Below are 24,726 nucleotides of genomic sequence, written 5' to 3' on the forward strand. Positions count from 1 at the left end.
GGGGCAGTTCTACTCTCCCACAGGGTCACTATGAGTCAGAATAGACTCAAGGACAATGGGTTTGGTTTTTTGGTATTCATTTTCCAGCTTTCACACGCCTATGAGGCAACTGAAAACAGCATGGCTTGAGTCAGGTACACCTTCATCTCTAACGTGACATCTTTGCTTTTCAACACTTTGAAGAAGTCTTTTGCAGCAGATTTGCCCAATGCACTGCCTTGTTTGATTTCTTGACTGCTGTTTCCGTGAGCGTTGATTGTGGATCCAAGTAAAATGAAATCCTTGACCTCAATGTTCTCTCCGTCTATCATGACTTTGTATCAGTAATTTGTTCCTTTTTATTGCTCAGTAGCATTCCATTCCACTACTCATCTGTCAGTTTGTTGTACTGTGGTGGCTTGCGTGTTGCTGTGATGCTGGGAGCTATGCCACTGGTATTTCAAATAATAGCAGGGTCACCCATGGTGGACAGCTTTCAGCAGTGCTTCCAGACTAAGACTCAGAAGAAGGACCTGGCAGTCTACTTCTGAAAAAATTGGCCAATGAAAACCTTTTAAATAGCAGCACAACACTGCCTGACCCAAGCCATGGTATCTTCAATTGCCTTATGTGCGTGGAAAGCTGGACAATGGATAAGGAAGACTGAAGAAAAATTGATGCCTTTGAATTATGGTGTTGATGAAGGATATTGGATATAGCATTGTTGTGGGGAAAAAATCATAAAGTTTAATAAAGCAAAAAGAAAGTTTAATTCGGCATATATTCAAAAAGACAAAAATGGGAAGTGGACAAGCATGCTGCCAGAGCTAATGTCTGCCCGAATCCGAGGAAGGTTACAGAATCATCCGTACATATTATCACAAAAATGGGTAGAACCATTGAAAGTTTCATCTTTTCACAGATTGGCTAGAAACTGTGATCTTACCTTTTGAATTGCCTTTCTTAACAATCATTGGTATAGGTTTCAGGAAGCGATAGTCAGGAGGGTCTTCTTTGGTCCAACAAATTTCTACTCACTAAATGTTAATAGGAATACATAAGAGTAGAAAGTCTTTTGTGTCCTGTTTGATTGACTTTATGTGAAAAGTTCCTTAAAAGATCATTTTTCTTCCCTAAAAGATAATTTCTAAGATTGTCCCATCTATTGTCTTTATCTCAGGGCTCAGTTGATGTGTCCTTGTGAGTCCTGTGGGCCCGGCTTCAGCTGGGTCACATTCTCTGTGCTCAAGGACAGGGAATAGTAATTGCAATATTATTTTCTAAATCACCATGGCCTGCCAGAAGAATGAACAAATCTGTCTTGGAAGAAGTACAGCCAGAATGCCCCTTGGAAGCGAGGATGGCGAGACTTCATCTCACATACTTGGGACATGATACCAGGAAGGACAGGTCCCTGGAGAAAGACATCATGCTTGGTAAAGTAGACAGTCTTCAAAACAGAGGAAGACCCTCAATGAGATGAACTGACACAGTGGCTACAACAATGGACTGAAATATAGCAACGATTGTGAGAATGGTGCAGGACCGGGCAGTGTTTCTTTCTGTTGTACATAAGGTTGCTATGAGTAGGAACCAACTCCACTGGCACCTGACAACAAACAGTATTCTTTGTTTATTTACCCCATTTGTCAGTTCATGAGGTGTTTGAGTTGCTTCCAGTTTTTGATGATTAAGAATAAAGTTGCTATAGGGCAGGAGGGAGGGGGAAAGGAGGTGGTTAATGGTGATGGAAATATCACAGTGATTAATGGTAGGGTTGCAAAGCCGATTACTGTAATTGCTGTCAATAAGCTGTACACCCGTAAAAACCTGAATTGGCAAAAGTTGTGTGATAGACATATTTACAACCATGACAAAAAAAAAAAAAAAAAAGAGTAGCTGCTGAGGCTACTTACGTACAACCAAGTACTTCACGTGATTTGGTTTCTTGAAGGCTTAGGGTCATGGTTTCATGGGACATCCCAGTTAATTGGCCTAATAACATGTTCAGTGCTTCTGTTCTACCTCCTATTTCCTTGCATAGTGCCTGAGGTCTTAACAGTTTGTGAGGGACCATTCAAGGTACAACAGTAGGTCTGTATTCACCTGGAACAACAGAGAAAGGAGAGTCAGGAATAGGAGGAGGGTCCGGAATGTGTGGCTAGTTTTCACCTCAACAACTGCCTCCTTTGCCTTGAGACCAGGAGAACTAGATGGTGCCTGGCTACCATTACTGAACATTTTGGTCAAAGATTCCACAGAAGAATCCAGACTAAAAGGTGGAAAATGCAGAACAGAATTTCAAATTCTCATGGACTCCAGACTTCCTGGAGCTGTGAAGGTTGGATGAATCCCTGAAAATATTGCCCTGAGATAGTCTTTAAACCTTAAACCAAAAATATCCCTTGAAATCTTCTTTGAACCAGATAATACTTAAGCTTAACTAGTAAAAGATCTCTGCTTTGAGCATTACGCTCTTTTGAGAACTATCTATGTGGGATCAGATTGACAACAGCAACTAGAAAGATTAGATAGGAACCTTACGGGGCACTGAATTTATGTCAGTGAGGGAGGAACAGCTCAGAAAAGGAGGGTGAAAATGGTTCCCCAACTCAAAGAATGTAGCCAACGTCACTAAAAGGCACATGTAGAAACTGTTGAATTGGTGTAAATAAAATCACATTTAAAACAAAGCATAAAGGTTGTTATAAACATTCGTGTACAGGGTTTTATGTGACTGTAGATTTTCGTTTCACTTGGATAAATTCCTAGGAGGGAGATTGCTGAATCCCATGGTAAATGTATGTTTAACTTTATAAAAAGGTTGGAGGTTCAAGTCCATCCAGGGACACCTGGGAAGAAAGGTCTGACAATCTACTTCCGAAAAATCAGCCATTGAAAACCCTCTGGAGCACAGTCCTACTCTAACACACGTGGGGTTGTCACAAGTTAGAGTCAACTTGGCGGCAACTGGTTTCTCCTTGGGAGCCCTCAGTCCTAGGCAGTGGGACACAACAGCGACAAGGACAAGGATAAAGTCCCTGTCCTCATAAAGGTTACATTTTGGAGGTGGAGATAGACAATAAACAAGGAAAGAAGGAAACAAGATCGTTTCAGATAGTGGAGGGGAAGGCATCTCTGAGGAAGGACCCTCAGCTGAGATCAGAAGTTTTCCAGGCAGGTGGACAGTGTGTGCTAGTATATGAAGGCCATATGGGGGACAAGCTTCGTGTGTCCAGCAAATGTGCGGAGATCCAGGTTGTTGGAACTGCGTCAGCCCCGTAGCCCATAGGGCCTTGTGGAGGGGGCCAGAGGGTTGTGGTGTAAGAAGCCGGCCTTTTAGTCTAAGCGCATCTGGAAGACACAGGAGGGTATTAACCCGGGCATTGTCCTGTGGCTATAGGAAAGAGGTGGCCAGCTGGGATTGGAGCTAGAGGAGAGCCTCGGTTGAATACAGGGTTTATTTTGGAGATAGAGCTCTGGTGGCACAGTGATTAAGAACTTGGTTGCTAACCAAAAGGTCGGCAGTTGGGATCATCGGCCGCTCCTTGGAAACCCCATGGGGCAGTTCTACTCTGTCCTATAGGGTTGCTATGAGTCCTACTCGATGGCAATGGGTTTGGATTTTTTGGTTTTTGGAGACAGAACCAACAGGACATATTGATAGCTTGGATGTGAGGTGGGAGGGAAAGAGAAGAATCCCAGGTGTATGGGGGTGTCGGTAGTGCCATTTGGAGGATGAATACTTTGAGGTTTAACCTCCATGACCCCAAAGTCTCCCCCAACTGTATAAGTTAGGTTATCGAAGTGATTTTGGGCAACACTTTCGCCACTCTAAGCCTTAGTTTGTCATCTGTAAAATGATGTCGTTAGGTGCTACCTAGTCTGCTCTGACTCATAGGGACCCCAGGTACAACACAACCAAACACTGCGGGGTCCTGCACCATCCTAACAATTCTTGCTATATTTGGACCCATTGTTGCAGCCACCGTGTCAGTCCATCTCCTTGAGGTCTTCCTCTTTTTCGCCGACGCCCTACTTTACCAAGCATAATGTCCTTCTCCAGGGACTGGTCCCTCCTGATAACATGTCCAAAGTACACAAGACAAAGTCTCGCCACCCTCGCTTCTAAGCAGCATTCTGGCTATACTTCTTCCAAGACAGATTTGTTCGTTCTTCTGGCAGTCCGTATTCTTTACCAACACCATAGTTCAAAGGCATCGATTCTTCTTCGGTCTTCCCTATTCATTGTGCAGCTTTCACATGTATATGATGGGATTGAAAATACCCTGACTTGGGTCAGGCGCACCTTTGTCCTCAGAGTGACATCTTTGCTTTTTAACACTTTAAAAGAGGTTTTTGGCAGCAGATTTGCCCAACCTGTAAAATAGGTTGTGAAAGTTGGATAATTTATATACGCGCTGAGTAAACATTTTGATGCTAATTTTACTCCTACTACAACCCCATAGGGCAGGTACTCTTAATTTTCTTTTTACAGCTGAGAGACAGGGGGACTTGCCCAAAAGGCAGGGTTATAATGAAGGAGGGAATGAATGAAGACTACCCACCCCTCACCCAGGCCCCCAAGGACCCTTCCAAACCCCACCCATCACCCAGAAGCCCCTCCCGCACACGCGCACTGGGCGTTCACCGCCCCCCGTCCCCAGCAGAGCCCCCTGGTCAGAGCATGCGCGGGTCGCTTGGCGCCAATTGTTGATCGCCGCCGCCAACAAGGATTTCGCGGGTTTCCCGGACGGCGCGCGGTCGTTCGCTCCTAGGCTCCAGGATGATCGGCCAGAAGACGCTCTACGCCTTCTTCTCCCCGAGCCCCGCCGGGAAGCGATGTACCCGGAGCCCCGAGCCGGCCGACGCGGGGACTGGAGTGGGGGCGACGGCGGCGATACCTGAGAAGAACGGGGATGTGGTGGTAAGACGCGGCGGGGACGGGTTGTGGGGTCGGGGTCTGGGGCTGGGCCGGGGCTGCTGGCGGGGGCCCCGGGAGACCGAGGGGATGCAGGAACGAGCGACTGACTCTACAAACTGGGAGCCCCGTGTTGAAAACAGCCTCAACGTGTTCAAAACAGCCGCCACGGGCTCTCACCGGCGGCCATGCTAAGGGAGCAGCCAATGGGGACGAGCCTCGGGGTCCAGAGCGCCAATCAGCGCGCCGCGGGCCCGCCCTTCTGGTCTTGCCGTCTAATCGCGTGAGGGAGGGGGCGGGACCCCAGGGGAGGGATTTTGCCGCGAAAAGGCAGCGTGGGGACGCAAGTGGCTGGCCCCCGAGGCGGGGCGGGAGCTTCGGCGCCTTGTTCCTTTCCCGCCAATCCCTCAAGACCCCGCGGGGCTTCCTCAGCCCACCTGCCTCCCCCACCCTCCGGTTTTGGTCTCAGGCTCACGAAATTTCCGGCAGCGGCCTACTGGCCCGGGACTGGGCTCAGCCCTGGGGTCGCAGAACCGAAATCCTCCCAAATGGGCATCTTCTGCAGATGGCCCTTGGGATGGGGCTGGAAATGGGGAGCGGCCGGGAGAGGGCCGCTGCAGCTCACGGCCCGCCTCTGCGGGCTCCACTTGCAGGCCAGCGCCGCCAAGAAGGCCCGGACCGGGCAGGACGAGCCGAGCACGCCGCCCTCTTCGCCGCTGAGCCCCGAGCAGCTGATCCGGATTCAGAAGAACAAGGCCATCGCCCTGCTCAGACTCGCAGCCCGCAACGTGCCCGTGGGCTTTGGGGAGAGCTGGAAGCAGCAGCTCAGCCAGGAGTTCGGGAAACCGTATTTTATAAAGGTAAGTGTAGAGCGGTACCTTTCATAACGTTAACAGTGGAGACCGCTGACTCTTTGTGTTATTGAGATAGCAGGTCAAGTCCTCAAGTGTTAGGATATCGCCTTCATAGTCTCTCCTATTTTCCCTCCGTAAATGTCATTTTTGCACTCATGGAGTAAAATGAAGCCATGGTATTTGGGGTCCTCGCATGCTTATTAGCTACAGGTTTTAAAGGCTGTGTTGATGTGAAAGGAGCCCTGGTGACAATTGTTAAGCACTGGACAGCTTACCAGAGGTTGTCGGTTTGAACTCACCCAGAGGCTCCGTGGAAGAAAGATGTGGCAGTCTGCTTCCGTAAAAATTACAGCCTGGGAAAACGTATGGGGCAGTTCTGCTCTGTCTTGTAGAGTCAGTGTGAATCCACATTGATTCCATCACACACAGTAGCATCAGCAGGATGATATCAGGAGTCCCTGGATAGCTTGAGTGGTTATTGTTAAGTGCTGTACTACTAATGGAAAAGTTGGTACTTGGAACCTACCTTGGCAGCTGGGAAGACAGGCCTGGTGATCTGCTTCTGAAGGATTACAGCCTTGAAAACCCTATGGAACACAGTTCTATTCTGCATACATGGGGTCACCACGAATCTGAGTAGACACCACGGGCAACTAACAACACCAAAAGAAGGATATCATACCAAAACAAAAACCAAACCGTTGCCATCAAGTCAATTCCAACTCATAGCAACCCTATAGGACGGAGTAGAACTGCCCCATAGGGTTGATAGGCTGGTTTATTTGAACTGTCAACCTTTTGCTTAATAGCCAAGTTCTTAACCACTGGGCCACCAGGGCTCACAACCATAGAATGGTATTATGCCTTCATTTAATCCACGGAGTTAATCAGAAAAAAATTGGCATAGTAAAACTACCAACCAGACTGAATGAAACCTGGCATGGCCTTTAAAAAAATAAAAGGCATTAAGAGGAAATTAAGGCAGCCGGGGAAATATAGCTTGATCCAGCCCAAGAAAAAAAAAAGTTGGTTCTGACTCATAGTGACCCTGTAGGACAGAGTAGAACTGCCCCATAGGGCTTCCAAGGAGTGGCTGGTGGATTCGAACTGCAGACCTTTTGGCTAGCAGCTGAGCTCTTGAACCACTGTGCCACCAGGCCCCCCAAAAAAGAAAGAAGGAGGAAATTGAAGTGATTGAGCAACCTTGGTGGGTGGGAGGTACTGTTGTGTTTTAAGAGGGTTTGCGTATAGAACTTGACAAAGAGCTAGGTAATTCAACTGATTTGCTTTATTTAGAGGCTTGCTTATGGCTTCCAGTGAGAATGTGATTTTAAATCTCATTTATCTTTATATCAGCTAATGGGGTTTGTGGCAGAAGAAAGAAAGCATCACACCGTTTACCCACCCCCACACCAGGTCTTCACATGGACCCAGATGTGTGACATAAGAGATGTAAGTACCAGAAGGTGATTACTTCATAAAAGACGAGGGAATCAAATAGTATTGCTCAATTAGGGACGCTGCAGATAAGCCGCTGTCCGCAATTCATTAATAGATAAAACATTGAAACTGTGAACTTTGACAGACTATATTTTAGCTGCTGTTTACTCTTTAACTTTTACCATGTGCTACTACATAGCAGAAAGAAAGGAAAAGAAAAATGCGTGCATAGACCATGTGCCTGTAGCTCTCATTTTTCTCTTTTTAAAGGAGCTATTTATGAAACCTTTATTCGCTATATACCAAACTTGGTTGAACATTTTCACTTTGGAGTTCTCATTTTTTAGGAATATGTCGTTTAAGCATCATTTCTGTATCTTATTTGACCCCGAGGAAATGCTGGTGGCATAGTGGTTAAGTGCTAATGGCTGCTAACCAAGAGGTCGGCAGTTCAAATCCAGCAGGCGCTCCTTGGAAACTCCATGGGACAGTTCTACTCTGTCCTATAGGGTCGCTATAGTCGGAATCAACTCGACGGCAGTGGGTTTGGTTGGTTTTTCGTATTTGACCCTGAAACCAACCCCATGCCACTCTTAGGTATTATTGTGGTATGAGTGATGAAATTGAGGCATGAAGCTAGTAATAGGACTCCCCGCCCTAGTTGACAGAACCAGGGCTAATATTCAAACTCTTCAATAAGTCGCAGACTGCCGGGGAATCACTGGCTGGCCCAAATGGTTAGGCACCTGTTACGGATTGAACTGTGTCCCCCAAAAATATGTGTTGTAAATCCTAACCTCTATACCAGTGGTTCTAATCCCATTTGGGAATGGGTTGTCTTTGTTATGTTAATGAGGCAGGTTTAGTGCTGGGTGTATCTTGAGTCAATCTCTTAAAATACAAAAGAGATTAACAAACCTGCAAGATGGGGAAGAGAGATGCCTAGCCACGTGAAGATTGCCCAGGAGGAGAAGCTCAGAAGAGACAAGGCCCTTCCTCTAGGGATGACGGGGAGAGAAAGCCTTCCCCTGGAGCCGGCACCCTGAATTCGGATTTCTACCCTCCTAAACTATGAGAAAATCAATTTCTGTTTGTGAAAGCCACCCATTTGTGGTGTTTTTCTCACAGCAGCACTAGATAACTAAGACAGCACTGAACTACGAACCAAAAGGTCAGTGGTTTGAACCCACCTAGAGGCGCCTCGGAAGACAGGCCTGGTGATCTGCAAAGGCCACAGCCTTGAAAACCCTATGGAATGCAGTTCTCCTCCGTGCGCGTGGGGTTACCGCAAATCGGAATTCAGGACTGCTGTCTTAGTGTCTGGTACAGTCGACCCCACCTTGACGTGTAGCTCAATATGTTATTCTTTCTATCTGACCACTCTTTGCTGTTGGCACTTGAAAGCGTTTGAGTTCTGCCCCGGACAGTTTCCATGTTCTGGTAACAAATCCTTGGCTTTAGTTCTTCCTCCACCACTGCTGCTGATTGGCGGCTCCAGTCACATCAGTCTCCTGTTCAAGAGCTTGTCTGTGGTTTTGCACCGTACAGGCAGCCCCCATCGCGAAAGGGAGAATGGGACAACTCATGTACTTAGGAACGGACTGCCGTACCGCCTATCATATTTAAAAATTGACTTAAATACAATGGTTCGTAATGAACGCAAGTGCTACTTTGTGATGGACATGAAAACGTTGTGTGGTTTGGAAGTGTTTCTTCAGTGTTTTATATGCATAGAAAGGTAAAATATATACTGTATACTAATATTTGATTAAACCAAAACCCATAGCAGTCAAGTCGATTCTGACTCCTAACAACCCTATAGGACAGAGTAGGACTGCCTATAGGGTTTCCAAGGAGTGCCTGTGGGATTTGAACTGCTGACCTTTCAGTTAGCAGCCTGAGCTCTTAACCACTGCACTGCCAGGTCTTCAGACACTTGACTGACGTTAAATAAGAACCGTGTGTGCCGTTTCTGACTTAACTTACAAATGCAACCTGAAGACAGACTTAGGAACCAATCTCCTTTGTAACCTGGGGACTGGCTGTATAAACTATGAAAGGGCTGATCATGTCTTACCTCCATCTCAGAGCAGGCTGTGTGGCATGAACCTCCTCACTTCTGTCTTGAAAACCAACTTACTAGATCCATCTCCGGCATCTCCTTGTAGCCTGTTGCCTATGACCTTTGTCATCTGTCTTTCCTTTAACCCCCACAATATACTCACACTGGAGGATTTGGGGTTTTGTTGTTATCCTTTTCCCTCCCCCATTTGTAAGATGGGGGGAGGAGTCCTGTGATTTCCTACATGTCTGCTAAACCAAATGGAAGAGAGAGAGGTGAATCCGCCATCTTGGTAAGGTAGCCACACCTAATACTTAGCAAACTCCACAGTTTACTTTTTAAAGCAGGAACTCCGTAGCTCCTTATTTTGAAATGACTTTGCTCTAATGTTTGAACATTACGTTCTGTTCTGAATACCAACGGTCAATACGAAAGCGTCAAGCCTGTGAGAGTCTGAGCATCGGAGGGGTCAGCGGGGCTCCTTTATAGAAAAGCACGTTGAGGCTTTAGCTTGGGGGGTGGTTAAGTAGCTCACACAAGGAAGTTCACTCATCCAGGACCAGATCCTTGAACAGAGAACCATCCGTCCTGGGACAGGTTGCTTCCCTATGGAGAAAACACCAGGGACAGTGAACCCTTAGGGGAGGCACAGAGAGAGGCTTGTGGCAGCGTCCTGGACACGGAACATCTGAATCTGGGTTTTCAAAAGAAGAAAAGTATGTCAGTTGTGAAGGAAGAGTCTAAACAGGGCCCCATGGGCAGAAGCAGTAGAATGAAGAGGTGGGTGGGCACTGGACAAAAGGGTTAACCTTCTATTGCAACACCTCCCGTGACAGTGACCTCATTCCCATTCGGTGCATCAGCCGCTTCTTCCCTTGGTCCTTTGGACCTGGCCTCAATCTCTTGAGGTTTCGTCCGTTAGCGATTGTAGGGGAGCAGGCACCCTCATGTCACTGGTGGGGAATTCAAATTGCTTAAACTCATTAAAAAGTGATTTGGTGATAACCTATGAAAATTTGAAATAAACTTCTCCTTTGATCGGCAACTCCACTATTCGGAATCTAGTCCATAGAAATAAGCAATATTTTGTGTAATGGAAATAATTTGGGAAACAAGATGACTGCCCATTACTGATTAAACTGTCTGTGGTCTTGAAAGATGCCCAAAATGAGTGATGTAAAAAATACCAAGCATAGGGTAATGAGTGCAGTAACCCCCGATACACAGGTAATTTCAAATGGGTAAATTGGGATGGGATAGGGCTGACCGAGAGATAACTAACGTATGTGCTTCTGGGTGGCTGCACTTGTTACGATGGTGTATTTACTTTGGTGACTTGGAAGATGAGCATGAAAACAAAGCCAGCTTGTTTGAAAAACCTGTGTCAGGGAAGGACTTGGGGTGATATCAAGGGCAAGATAATTTGGCCATAGGAAGTAATGGTGCCAAGGAAGTTACTCCCTTGGAGTTCTCAGTTGGGTCAGGAAGGTTTGCCTTCTCACTGTGACATTCCTTTTAAAGGTTATCAGTCAGCAAGGTGTTTATCTAGACTGCCTGCACTGTGGTATTGTTTAACGTCTTGCCAACTGGTATTCACAGGTGAAAGTTGTCATCCTGGGACAGGACCCATATCACGGACCTAATCAAGCTCATGGGCTCTGCTTTAGTGTTCAAAGACCTGTGCCGCCTCCACCCAGGTACAACTGCTCTATAGATGGCTGAGGGCCAATCTTGACTACTTTCAGATGTGTACTTTTTGAATCACAGGTGCGACTATTTGAGGGCATTCGCTGGCCTTAGGAGCAGGGTTTCTCAACTTCACACTGTAGGTCCTCTAGCCTGGATCCTTCTTTATTGTGGGGGCTGCCCTGTGCATTGTAAGATGTTTAGCAGCATCCTTGCCACAAGATGCCGGTAGCAACCTCCCCTCCCTAGTTGTGATAACCAAAAATGTCTCTAGACACTGCCCAGTGTCCCCTGGAACCAAAATCGCTCCAGTTAAGAACCACTGCTTTGGAGGATTTTGTATACAATGTATATACTATAGAAATATAAAAACTGTGAACATCATTTGTGAAAGAATTATGGCTGCTGGGCTAATCTACTTAGGTCTTCCAAAGTGCCAGATCTTAAATCTACACACAGACCAAAGTAAAGAATAAGATTTTGCTTTTGGCCGGTACCCGCAGCATTCCATTGTTTTTCTTCCCTGCTCGGTCATGGCTGAAGGAGGAAAGGATGAAATGGGGACTGTTTAAATATTTCCTAATCGAGAGCAGACTTACAGATTTTAACCTCTCAGGTATGTGGGTGGTTGCTGAACTTTCAGAATTATGGTTAAGATTCTCTTTTTTTTTTGCTTTTCTTTCAGTTTGGAAAACATTTATAAAGAACTGTCTACAGACATAGATGGTTTTGTTCATCCGGGTCATGGAGATCTGTCTGGGTGGGCCAAACAAGGTAACCTTGTTTATGTTCATCGTTGGAGCTGTTACATCAACCCATCTCAATAAGGGTTTTCCTTGTTTTTGCTGACTCTTTACCAACCATGATGTCCTTTTCTAGCGATTGATCTTGCCTGATGACGTGTCAAAAGTAAGGAATTGAAGTCTTGCCATCCTTACTTCTAAAGAACATTCTGGTTTTATTTCTTCTAAGACTGATTTGTTTGTTCTTCTGGCAGTCCACGGTATAGTCAACATTTTTTGCCAATACCACAGTTTGAACACATCAGACCCCAAAATTACAAGATATATTTGGATTAATTTCAACAGCCTTCTCCTTTCCATCCTGATTGTTTGTACTTTAAAAGGCGGCTGTAAAAATCTAGAGCTCTTTTATAAAATGGTTAATTTATATAAGTAAAAAAGAATGTATTATTTTAGTTTATCCTGTAGCCAATGTTTTCTTTCATGTTGTAATCATACTCTGAAAAAGAAAGATGTGTTCCTTATTATATCATATATATTATTATACTGGAAACCCTGGTGGTGTAGTGGTTAAGTGCTATGGCTGCAAACCAAGAGGTCGGCAGTTTGAATCCGCCAGGTGCTCCTTGGAAACTCTATGGGGCAGTTCTGCCCTGTCCTATAGGGTCGCTATGAGTCCGAATCGACTCGACGGAAGTGGGTTATTATTATATTATTAATATAACTTTGTAATATAATAATAATATTAATTTTTAAAATTTATCTGCTCAAAGATTCTTCGCTTTGACCACTTAGAAATTGGCCTCACTCTTCTCATTTTGACACATGCGTTGTGTGTGTGTGTTTAATGCCTACCTACGGGACTTTTCTACTTTTTATGTTTTTACAATAATCAACCGTCCTTATACAATCAGAATAAGGAAAGACTGTTAGTCTTTGATTGTTTTTCTTTTTTTTTTTTTTTAGTGTTTTACTGTATTTTTGGTGAAAATATATACAGCAAAATGTGTTATCATTCAATAATTTCCACACCTAATATTCAGTGGCGTTGGTTACGTTCTTCACATTGCGTCAACATTCTCATTATTTCCATTCTAGTTTTTCACTTTCCACCCCATCTGTGCTGTAGCGTAACCTGTCAATTTGGTCTCATATTTTTTAAAAGGGGGTAGTACTCATGGGTGACAGTCTTTACTTTTTGAGCTAACATGCTATTCAGTTAAAAGGTGACTTCGTGGGATAGTTCCACTTCACGGTTTAAAGAGTGTAGTCTTGGGGATTCTTCTCATCTCAATGTGTCTAGTATCTTTGGTTGTTTCTTGCTGTTTGATTTTCGTTTTCAATGAAATTTTTGGCTGACTTGTTATATAGTAAAACCTGTAAAAGCCAGTACCTGTGTAAGGCGGAAGCCTGTCAGAGAAGGAAAACTAAAATATTTTCCATTAAAACAAATGATACAAAGTGGTAAGACTGTACCCTGTTAAAGGTGGAAAACTTACAAGACCTGGAAAAACAAGGCAGTCCTATTGAGTTCTGGCTTTCACAAGTCCCACTGTATCTCCCAGGGTTATTTAATATCATTTAGGATATTTTTAAAAGCCATCCTTCCTGATGACAACAATAATGAACGTTCACTTGGAAGACGTCAAAAAGGCAGAGATGAAAATAAAATGCTCTCTAATCTCATCACCCAGAGATGACTGCAGTTCATGTTTGACCACGGTTCATGTTGTGATGCTTTCTTCATGACCTAATTTCAGACTTATGTGGATGATTTCATAGTGTGTATAACACCCAAGCTGGGAGTTGGAGCTGACTTGTTGTAGCCTACTTTTAACTGATTTCTTCCATGTGTGTTCCTAGGTGTTCTCCTGCTCAATGCTGTCCTCACTGTTCGAGCACATCAAGCTAACTCTCACAAGGAAAGAGGCTGGGAGCAATTTACCGATGCAGTTGTGTCCTGGCTAAATCAGAACTCACATGGCCTTGTCTTCTTACTCTGGGGCTCTTATGCTCAGAAGAAGGGCAGTGCCATCGATAGGGTATGGATTTTTTTTTTTTTTTAATCACTTCAAAGCAGTTTAGAAAGTTCTAGGAATCATTGCCAAGCAGTCCTGGAAAATCCATGTCATAAACTAAGTGAGTCTTAGTTTCCCTGAAGATTGTCAAAGTTTTGGGGCTCAGAGAGGTGAAGTCGTTTGCCCAAAGTTGCAGTAAATGGTGGAGCTGAGATCAGAGCCCAGCCTTGCAGAGCTTCAGATTCTAGGTTCTTAAGCACCATGCTGAGTGGTTTGTCTGTTCGCCTGGGTAGGCCTGTGGGAGTGTGTTGTGTGAAGCCTTTGAACAAGGGAGTATACAGGATTCTAAGCCGGTGGTAGAGTCTCCAAAGGTTTTGTGCGCATGAACAGAATCTTTTCAGGCTTTCACTTTTCTGAAGGAATAATAGAAATAAAGTGTTGCATGAATGAACCAACTGTTAAGATCTGATTGTCTGGGTAAGTAAGAAGTGTACGTGAGAGTAATTTCCAGTCTTTGTGCTTTAGGGAGGTTTGCAATCAGTAGATCTATTACCTCAGCATAGTTTTTATTCAGTATATTTATAGCCTTTATTATTAAACTTGGTTTGGTCTAAAAGGAAGCAGTCATTAAAGCAGCTTGATCGTGGAAACCAAGTTGTGTATCTCCAGCTGTAAAACTGGTGGTGTGAGGGCATCGGACCTTCAGGGGGCATTGTGGGAAGGGGAAGAGAGTCATTATCAGCGTCACTAGCCCAAGGCTGGCTGCTGTGAGCTGGAGGTCTGACACACCTTCACCCTCCCCTTTTTACCAATTCTGACACCAGCTGTCCCTCCCACAGCACTCTCTGCTTCTCTGCTGGGTTCGATAATTCATTGCAGTGGCCACACAGAACTCACAGACCAAACTCACAATTATGGGGCTTATTAGGGAAGGGACAAGCTACAATTTAGGATCAGGAATGACTTAGGATACAGTTCTTCGATCAGGATAGTCTCTCTGGCCCTTAGCTCCTTGAACCCTTAGCCCGGCCTCTCACCTGCTTGGGCAATTGTTACAAAGCTCTACCAATAAGTACCCAGCAGCATCCCACTCTGCCGGTAAGACTTGGCCTGAAGCGGCTCAGCTCTCTTGTGCCGTGGGTCGGCACACCCACTGTAACCACCTTGCTCTGTCTCAGGTGTTCCAGCTTGCTCTAGCTCCTGGGTCTAGGAGGTTGTCAGTGCAGGGACCGGGGGTCCAAAGAATACACTGTTAAGCCTAGCAGGATGGCAAAACTGACCAATTCCCTCATTAGGCTTCCATACATGTTATTTGCATGATTCCACCCCATAAGGGTGCCATGCACCTTATTTGCATTATTAGCAAGCTGTCCAATCCCCTTGGTGGGCCATAAGCGCCTTATTTACATAGTGTCACCTAATCATTTGGTGAGAGTTACAAGACCATGGCAAGGAAGGCCACGCAAAAGGAATCCATTACTCCGTACTAACCGAGTCTCCTAACTACTAAATCTGTATAGCTGGCTGCATTTGCATTTTTATAAGTGACCCCATAGGCACATCAAGTTCAACATGTTCCAAGCTAAATTCTCCTTTCCTCATCCATTTTTCACTAAACTTGCTCCTGTGTTCTCCCCACTGATTAAAAAGTACCACTATCTGCCCAGTCGGTCTAGGCCAGGAATCTGATGTCGTTTTTGATTTCTCTCTTTCCCTTCCTCATATTTAATCAGCCATCAGTGTCTGTGTTCTTCCTTCTGTCTGTCTCACATCTGTCCCACCTCTCCACTTGAACATGCCTTGCTTCAGGCTCGTCTTACCTGACCTGGATTGTTCAGCTGCAGCCTGCTCTTGGTTTCCCTACTTCTCATTTTCCCCATTTTAGTCCCTTCTCAAGGAGCCCTGGTGGTACAGATGGTTAAGCGCTCGGCTGCTAACTGAAAGGTTGACAGTGCAAACCCACCCGGCACTCAGCGGGAGAAAGACCTGGCAGTCTATACCCTTAAAGATTATAGCCTAGAAAACCCTATGGGGCAGTTCTCTGGCTCATGGGATCACCATGAGTTGAAAATTGACTCAGTGGCACCCGTCTTACAGCCTGAAATGCAAATCTGATCATGTCATTCCCCCGCTATGGCTTTGGAAGCAGTGATGGGTTTGGCTGACAAGACGGTGTCTTGGTGTTGGCCCACACCTGCCTCTCGCTGCAACTCCACCACTTCCTTGACTGCGCCCCACTTTGCTTGTCCTGCTTTCTCTGCCCACAGCGTGAGGTCTTTGCAGTCCCCAGAGCTAACTCAGCCTTTAAAGCGTAGCGCAGCCGACATTTACTGGGGCTTCTTCCACTTGTCAGACCCACACGGGTATTACTTCTCGTACTCTGTATGCATTATCATTAATTCGATCCTTCATGGTATTTTATAAGCTAGGTGCTATTGGTATTCCTGATTTACAGGTGAAAAATAAAGCACAGCTTAGAGAGGTTGAGGGCCACTCCATGTTTATACAACTACTAAGCGGCAGAGCTGGGACTTGAGCCCAGGCATCTGGCTTCAGGCTCTGTGCTTTCAACCACTCTGGACTGCCTCACTATCAAGTCAGTCTCTTATACAAAAAGTTATACCCACCTTGCAATATACTCCTAGCTGCTCTACCCCTAATGAGACGGCATGTTCCTTTCCACCCTGTGTTCACTGTGTCCATTCAGCCAGCTCGTGTGCCCTCTGCCCTCTCATCTTTCCTCCAGGCAGGAGCTGCGCACATAGTCTCATGTATCTACTTGAGCCAAGGAGCTCACTCCTCACCAGTATCATTATCTATCTTATAGTCCAGTCCAATCCCTGTGATGACCCCATATTGACACATTATTACCTTGAAACTTGTGAGAGCCATCTGGCAAGGTTTCCATCTTTGACAGGGTGCAGTCTGACCACTTTTTTATTGCTCGATTTAGTGGAAAATATTTGTGTTTTCCTTCTCTGACAGGCTTTCGCCTTATACAGGTTGTGGCTCTCGCAGGTTTTACTGTATAGTTCGTAGAGTTCACATTAGGGTCACTCTGACACATGCTTAATATCATGTGTCCACCCTCACAATATCATACATAATAGTGTACACTGCCCTAAAAATGCCCAAAGGCAGGACTTCTTGAAATAAACTTTTTATTTGTTAGATGTTTTATTTAAATGCAGAAAAGAATAAAGAAGGAAACAAATAGTGGTCTGTCATCCTCCTGCTCAGATAACTGCAGTTGACGTTTAAGTCAAAGTCTATTTTTGTGGTGAGATTATTCAAACAGTATGTTGTTAGCCGCATCATCCTCATAATAGGTTGTGGATCAGACCATTGTGATCCATAGGGTTTTCATTGCTGATATTTCAGACGTAGATCGCCAGGCCTTTCTTGCTAGTCTTAGTCTGGAAGCTCCACTGCATGAGGTGAGTTGGCTGTGATCAAATCCAGGTCTCCTGCACGGAAGGCGAGAATTCTACCACTGAACCACCATTGTCCCCTCAAACTGTGGAAATGCCATTGAATCAGTTCTGACTCACAGTGACCCTATAGGACAGAGTAGAACTGTCCCGTAGGGTTTCCAAGGCCAGAATCTTTACAGAAGAGACTGCCACATCTTTTCTCCTGCTGGGGCAGCTGGTTGGTCTGGACTGCCAACCTTTTGGTTAGCAGCCAAGCTCTTAACTGTTACACCACCAGGGTTTCATAGAAAACCTAAACACCAGACCCGTTGCTGTTCAGTCAATTCCAACTCTTAGCACCCCTACAGGACAGAGCAGAACTGCCTAATAGGGTTTCCTTTTGGTTAACAGCCGTAGGCTTAACCACTGAGCCACAGGGGCTCCATATAGAGGAGAAGAAAATGGAAAGTAAATACCTTCCACTGTTTCTTTCCTCTTAAAGGTACTAAATAGTTTCTTGTGAATTTTTTTAAAAAAAAAAAAAAAACTTTTTTTAATGAATTTATCGCTTTATTTTTATTCAGAAGGAATCGCTGCCTTGCTTTTGTTTGTTTTGCCATATCAGCCCATATGTAAGATCTTAGCTAGTAGAAGCAGTGCTGCTGTGAGCCTCCTTACATGCAGACCTTTGTGTTAGTCATGCATCGTGGTGACCTTTAGCAAGTGCTCTCTTAGCTGTGGTGGAATTGTGGGGCTGTGAGGTAGGGGCATTTAAAAAACGGAGAGATAATTGCCAAATCAGAGGTGAGGCTCGCCCTTTTGGCATGCTCAGAGCCCAGCAAAGGTAGTTACTCTATAATGAATGAGTGAGTGAATGAATGGATGTATGTTCTAGCATAATTGCTGAAGGGGAAATAAACTTCGGAAAACGGGCAAATTTAGAACAAAAGGGTATCCACACAGCGTCTTGGAAAAGTCCCGAATATGCCACGTTTCATTCTCTCGTTGGCTGGACTCTCTTGCAGAAGCGGCACCACGTGTTGCAGACTGCCCATCCCTCCCCGTTGTCCGTGTATCGAGGCTTCTTTGGATGTGGGCATTTTTCTAAAACCAATGAGCTGCTGCGGAAGTCTGGCAAGAAGCCCATCGACTGGAAGGACCTGTGACCTGAGCAGAGGGGGTGGCCTCTGCTAGTGGTTTTTGCGAAGCTGCTGTTGAAGAATTAGCCAGCTGTGAAGTCCAGTTGAAAAAGAATTGCTTTACTAATTCTTCAGTGCCCTGCCTAAGGGGAGCTGCTTCCCTAAGGCAGCAGCGAGCCAGGTTGCCCACAAACAGCAGTTTTCACCTCCACTCGCCCCCCTTACCTTGTTGGTTAAAGGGAGGAAACATGCACCTTTTGGGTACAGCCAGTAGTTTGATGCTGCTGCTACTTATTTTTACCAGCTAGGTTTTTTTTTAGGTTAGACTTTAGGTTAGATAGTGGTGGGTATTTTTATTTAGGAAGGCCCCCTGCACCCAGCGAGGCATCCCAATCTCTGCCAGAGACACCAGCTCCATTGATATTGCAGGAAACGGAATCTATCTGGCCCTCAACTGGTCCAGTAATTAGGGACCAATTTTCTGATGATAACGGGGGGAAATTCCTAAGGAAAGATAGTAGGCAGGAGCTTAACAAATGGGCAGAGGCTCAGAGAAGTGAGCTGGGGGTCTTATTATTCTTTGAGTGTTTTCTTGGAATCAAGGGTGCAAGTTGGACGAGGAAGAGAAAAGTTTTTTAGGGGGGAAATGCTTCTCTTCTGAGTTAATTTCGAGTTTTTTTTTTTTTTTTTTAAGGCAGCAGACTGTCAGATGCTATTTTTTATGGACTGAAAAAAGCTTGGGGTGTTTTTTTCTGCAACCCTCAGGAATTTTACCTTTTTTCCAAAAATACGTATGCCGGTGTGTATATATTTTTTTAATCCTTTGTTTAAGAGACCAACTTTTAGTCCTGCACCCCCGACCTTGATTTTGTTAGAGATGCCATTTTGCTATTAACGGGGTTAAAGCCTTAACTCCGCGTGAGTTTGGTAATAAAAAGATTGTTGCAGTCTCGCTCGGTGCACCAGTGTCTTTTGTCAGCTCCCTCGGGTCCCTAGGCAATTGCCAAGACACACGGATGTCCTTAAGCTGCCGTTGCACTTGGGGCCAAGTGCGCCCGCCCCGGGCGCTGCAGAACCGTCCCCATGACAACCATTGTCTGCGGGAAGGGCCTCCTTCGCGCCGCAGGCCCGCCCCCCTTCCTCCCGCCCCCTCCGCCCCGGATGGAGCGGCCCACCCCACCACCACGCCTGGGTAAGCCCGGGCCTGGTTCTGGGAAGGGGCGCAGACAAGACTGCAGCCGGCAGGGCTCTTCCAAGCTGGGCTCCGCCCCAGGCAGGAGTAGCACCCCAACTCCACAAGTGCTGTGGGGAGCCCAGATGGGGTCAGGGCCTACTGAGATCCTAAAGGGCAAGCTTCCCGCTGGGAAAAAAGCATTGCTTCAGGTCTTAGCACGGCCATCATGGCCTGCCTTCCTGCCATACCCTGTAAAAGTTTGAGAGTTCCTTCTCTGGTGCTCCCTTGACTAGTATTTCTATACACCGCCTAGGAATCTGAACTTAGGGTGATAAGGCTAGGGGCCCAGGAAGACTCCCTGATGGCTATTGACCTACCGGCACTTGGCTCTGGCAGCTGGGAGTGGAGTTTGCACTTCCCTGGTGTCCAGTAAAAAAGTATGCAGAAGGGTTGGTAAACAGAGCAAACCTGTCGAAGCGGAGTCGACTCAGACTCAGCAACCCTATAGGACGGAGTAGAACTGCCCCATAGAGTTCCAAGGAGCGTCGGGTGTACTCAAACTGCTGACCTTTTGGTTAGCGGATGTAGCCCTTAACCACCATACCGCCAGCGTTTCCATGGTGTGCTTTTATCTGGGCAAGAAAGTGTGCAGGCATCTAAACTAGCAAACACGTTTCTTAGGGGTGTGGAAGCCTTACTTTGCTGCTTCCCTCATCTGTGAAGAGTTCATGATCCTCACATTCTGGGATCAGTAAGCAGCAGGAAGAGGCATTTTCAATCTGCCCTCTGGCACTGTTGGGTTCCTACCTCCTGAGAAATTACAGTGGACTCCGCCACCCAAGGGAGAAGGGAGAGGATAGAATTCCCAGACCAGTTAGATTTTGACACTTCTCTCCTATTGCAATGCTGTAAGGAGTAGATGCTGAGATACCAGAAATTATCAAAACACCAGGTAATAATCACTTTTTTAATATACTGCATCTTAGAAGTGTACTAACCCTTCAAACTACACAGATGAGTGCTTTAAATGGTCTCCGACCAAAAAAATACAAATCCAGTTTTTACCACTGAATCTTTAGAAAGAACGTTCCTTATTTGGGTGAATTCTTAACCACATAGTAATAATTTTTTCACGTTTCTGGGTTTCCTACGATTCCATCATTCCATATGCAAAAACAAATAAAAGGTAATTTTAGTCTTTTAAGTCAGGGGTCGTTAAACATTTTCTGTGAAGGGTCAGATAGTAAATATTTTACAGGCTTTTACTCAGGTGGTCTCCCTGGCAACTGCTCAACCCTGCCATTGGTGTGAAAGCAGCCATACGCAAAATGTAAACAAATGAGTGTGGCTGTGTTCCAATAAAACTTTATATATAAACTTGGAAATTTGAATTTAATATCTTTTTCTGCTGCTTTGAAAAGTTCTTAAAAAAAATTTTTTTTTTTTTTTTAAGAATTTAACAAATGTGAAAACCATTCTTAGCTCAGGACCCTTAGGAAAACAGGTGGCCAGCTGGATTTGGCCCCTGGGCCGTAGTTTGTGGATCTCTGTTGTAGACGCTCCCACTCAGACCTCAACAATCACAGAGCCCATACGTTGTGTGCTCACGCTGGTGTAGTGTGAAGCAAAAGGAAGCAGCCACTCAGTCGGTCCGGGAAAGAAGCAATCTCACAGTGGAGGGAATGTCTGAGCTGGGTGTTGAAGGAATTGTGGCTTCCAGGCCGAGAAGAGGAAGGGGAGGGAGGATTTTGTGCAGAGGAAGTGGGCTCTGCAAAGCCAAGTCCCTGAGAAAACTCGTGCTGTACCTGGAACTGAGCTATTCATGGCTCAGTGAGCAGGAGTGAGAGACTGGACAGAAACAATTCAACAAAGAAAAGAGTATTTGCCGAAGCCTCTCAGCACTTGTAATCTAAAGTCAAACAACATGGAAGTCAGTTGTGCAAAATGATGTCCTGGGCACCCCAAGTTATAAACTAATTAATTGTGTGAAAGTCACTATCTGCTTTTGATTTGAGTGCAACAGGGCAAGGTCAGATGTGAATTGTTGAGTTTTTTTGTTTGTTTTGGGTTTTTGTTTGTTTAGACTTGAGCATGTTGTTAGTAGTATCCATTATCTGATACTACATTTTCCTTCTCATAAAATTTGCTTTTTGCTTCGGTTTGCTCCCAGAAAAAAACTAGCTATGGCTCTGACAGGGAACACAACAGGGAACCCCTGAGGGAGCAGGAGAGCAGTGGGATGCAGACCCCAAATTCTCATAAAAAGAGCAGACTTAATGGTCTGACTGATACTAGAAGGACCCCAGAGGTCATGGCCCCCAGACCTTCTGTTAGCCCAAGACAGGAACCACTCCCAAAGCCAACTCTTCAGACAGAGATTGGACTGGACAATGAGATAGAAAGTGATACTGGTGAAGAGTGAGCTTCTTGGATCAAGTAGACACATGAGACTAGGTTGGCATCTCCTGTCTGGGGAGGAGATGAGAGGGCAGAGGAGGTCAGAAGCAGGCCAAATAGACATGAAAAGAGAGAGTGGAGGGAAGAAGTGTGCTGTCTCATTAGGGGGAGAGCAACTAGGAGTATATAGCAAGGTGTGTATAAATTTTTGATTGAGAGACTGACTTGATTTGTGAACTTTCACTTAAAGCACAATTAAAAAAAAAACTAGCTTTGACACTGGTGTCTTAAAAAGGGTGTTTGGTGGGGAAGCAGACATTTGGGTGTATGTGTGTGGCAGTGGCTTTCCATTCTTGCTCAAATATTTGAGATTTACAAGGAAAAATTGGTAGGGGGCCCTGGGCTACTTTGGAGGGTCTTGTGTGTTGACTTGTATTAATGGCTCAAGCTGAGGGAAGATAAGAACATGTACCTGTTGGAGATGGACCTCTTTTTCTCTTATAAGAGTCCTCCTAAAACTGATTTGGACTTCATAATTTAAAGCTACCTCGTAGACTCTTTCAGTTGGGGCCATTTTAAAATTTTCAGAAGTATGTTTGGAATTGGAATTCAGTTTCTCATCCTTCCTGAAGCAGGTTGGGAGACTTCAAATAACCAGTTAGTGCTCCTCAAGCCTGCATCTGGGGAGATATTAAAAAATATTAATGCTGGGTCCCACCCCCAGACCCTGACTTAATTGGTCCTTGCAGGCAGGGAAGGGGCGGGGACAGACTGCCCCTCGTCCCTGTTGTCTTGTACGGAGAACTCTTTGGATGTGGGCATTTTTCTAAAACCAATGAGCTGCTGTGGAAGTCTGGCAGGAAACCCATCAACTGGAAGGTGCTGTGACCTGAGCAGAGGGGGTGACCTTCGCTGGTAGTTTGTGAGAAATTGTCATTTTTATAAAGAGTCTGGTTTGCACAGGACCTGAAACTTCTTTCCCTGTTTCCTTGGACCCCGTGGCCACTTATTTATTTTTGTGTGTGTGCAAATAACTTGATACGCTTGAGTCTCTGAATCTAAGATGTGTTTGAAGAAATAAATTTTCTATTAATGTTCTTGTGTTTTGTGGAAAGAGTTTGTGAATAACTTTGGTTTCAAGCTTTCCATTTGACTACTTATTTTTTATTGTGCTTTAGGTGAAAGTTTACAGAGCACATTAGTTGCTCATTAAATAATTAATGAAAAATACTTATGTCTTCATGAGATAATGTCAAGGGAGAACTGAGCCACCCACCAGAGAGTTCTTAATGTGTGTGTGTGTATATATATGAATGAGTGTGAGTATGTGTGTGTCGGGTTGGGGAAGGTTGTCCTAGTCTTTTTGAAAGTCATGAATTTCATTTGAAAGATATTATCAAGTGCCTGTTATGAGCAAGACACAAGGCTAGAAGCTCAATGCATATCCTTTCATTTTCTCAACTGTGTGGTGAAGTGGAGCCCTGGTGGCAGAGTGGTTAAGAGCTTGGCTGCTAACCAAAAGGTTGGCAGTTGGAATCCACCAGCAGCTCCTTGGAAACTCAATGGAGCAGTTCTACTCCGTCCTGTAGAGTCACTGTAAGTCGGAGTCAACTTGATGGCAATGGATTTTTTTTTTTTTTTTTTTTAAATAATAAAGTAGTTGGATGAGGTAACAGGCCCAGAGAGGCTCAGGCATTTGCCCAAAATCACAGGTAACAGGTAACAGAGCTAGGATTTGAACCCACATCTGCCTGACTTCAAAGCTCAATTGTCCTGCCACTGCAAACACCCTGCCTGGATCGTAATTATTTGGGTCATCTGGGAGGAACTCCTTTAATGGAATAAATTTTTTTAAAAAATTTACTCGAGTCACGGATGGCTCTCTCAGGAAACACGGAAGACAAGTCTATATCTAAAGAGGTGCCTCATTGTGTGAGCTACTTACTGTGGAATGGTGCCATTTCAATGAATAGTCTAATAATGGTCATAGGGACCACCATTAGCCAAGAGTTCAACATATGCCAGGCATTGTGTTAAGCACTTGACATACATCATTAATCCCTGTAAAGTGTATGTGGTATCATCCCAGGTTACGGCTCTATTGTTAGTTGCGTCAAGTTGGCTCCAACTCATGGCAACCCCATGTACCGCAGGATGAACCGCTGCCCCCCAGTCCCATACCATCTTCAGAGCGCCAGCATGGCTGACTCCATTGTTGCCTTCCAACTTAGAGGGTCATCTTCCAGCACTAGATTAGACAGTATTCTGTTGGGATTCATAAGGTTTTCACTGGCTAATATTCACCATGCCTTTAGATTATGAGGCCTTTCTTCCTACTCTGTGTTAGTCTGGAAGTTCTGCTGAAACATATCCAAAATGGGTGACTCTGCTGGTATTTGAAATACGGGTGGCATAGCTTCCAGCATCCGAGGAACCCATGATTAGCAAGAAGTACGCTATGCTTTGTGTCCAGTGGCTTCAAATCTGAAAAACCCACTATTTGATTACTTTGCCTTATTGGAAGATAAGTTCATAAGTGAAGTAGCTCTGGCAGGGTGAAGGCTGCACCTGGAACGGCAGTGGTTTAAAGGGCTCTCCAGTAGGTTCAATGCTGTTCCCAGTTTTCTCGCTCGCTCTTTAATAATGGTGCGTCCTTGTTTCCTGAATTTGGAACACTAAGCTATTGCTGTCCTTAGTTTTTGTCTGAGCTCAGCGCACTTTTGTGTGGTCTCTGCTTTCCAGCCGCTGGCTCTGGTCTGGGCCTGGAGGTGACCTTTGTCCCACATTCCTCCAACCCGCCCTGCCTTGGCAGAACACCTTGTAAGTACACTGTGTGCTGAATCGCAGCTTTCTCCCAGCCCTAGCCAGGGCCACGCATCCCTGCCTATGAATGGAGCTGG

The 24,726-nt window shown here is 45.3% G+C and overlaps 1 protein-coding gene across 1 annotated transcript; it reads left to right on the forward strand.

The window, feature by feature from the left end:
* Positions 1 to 4,689: 4,689 nt before the first annotated feature.
* Positions 4,690 to 19,209, forward strand: UNG (uracil DNA glycosylase). Its single transcript, XM_049866593.1, has 7 exons — positions 4,690 to 4,906; positions 5,554 to 5,760; positions 7,111 to 7,206; positions 10,856 to 10,953; positions 11,628 to 11,716; positions 13,549 to 13,727; positions 18,142 to 19,209. The coding sequence occupies exons 1-7, from the start codon at positions 4,766 to 4,768 to the stop codon at positions 18,280 to 18,282; spliced, it is 951 nt and encodes a 316-aa protein (XP_049722550.1). The 5' UTR covers positions 4,690 to 4,765; the 3' UTR covers positions 18,283 to 19,209.
* The last annotated feature ends 5,517 nt before the right edge of the window (positions 19,210 to 24,726 follow it).

This window comes from Elephas maximus, chromosome 22, assembly GCF_024166365.1.
Source record: "Elephas maximus indicus isolate mEleMax1 chromosome 22, mEleMax1 primary haplotype, whole genome shotgun sequence".
In the NCBI taxonomy this organism is placed as follows: domain Eukaryota; kingdom Metazoa; phylum Chordata; class Mammalia; order Proboscidea; family Elephantidae; genus Elephas; species Elephas maximus.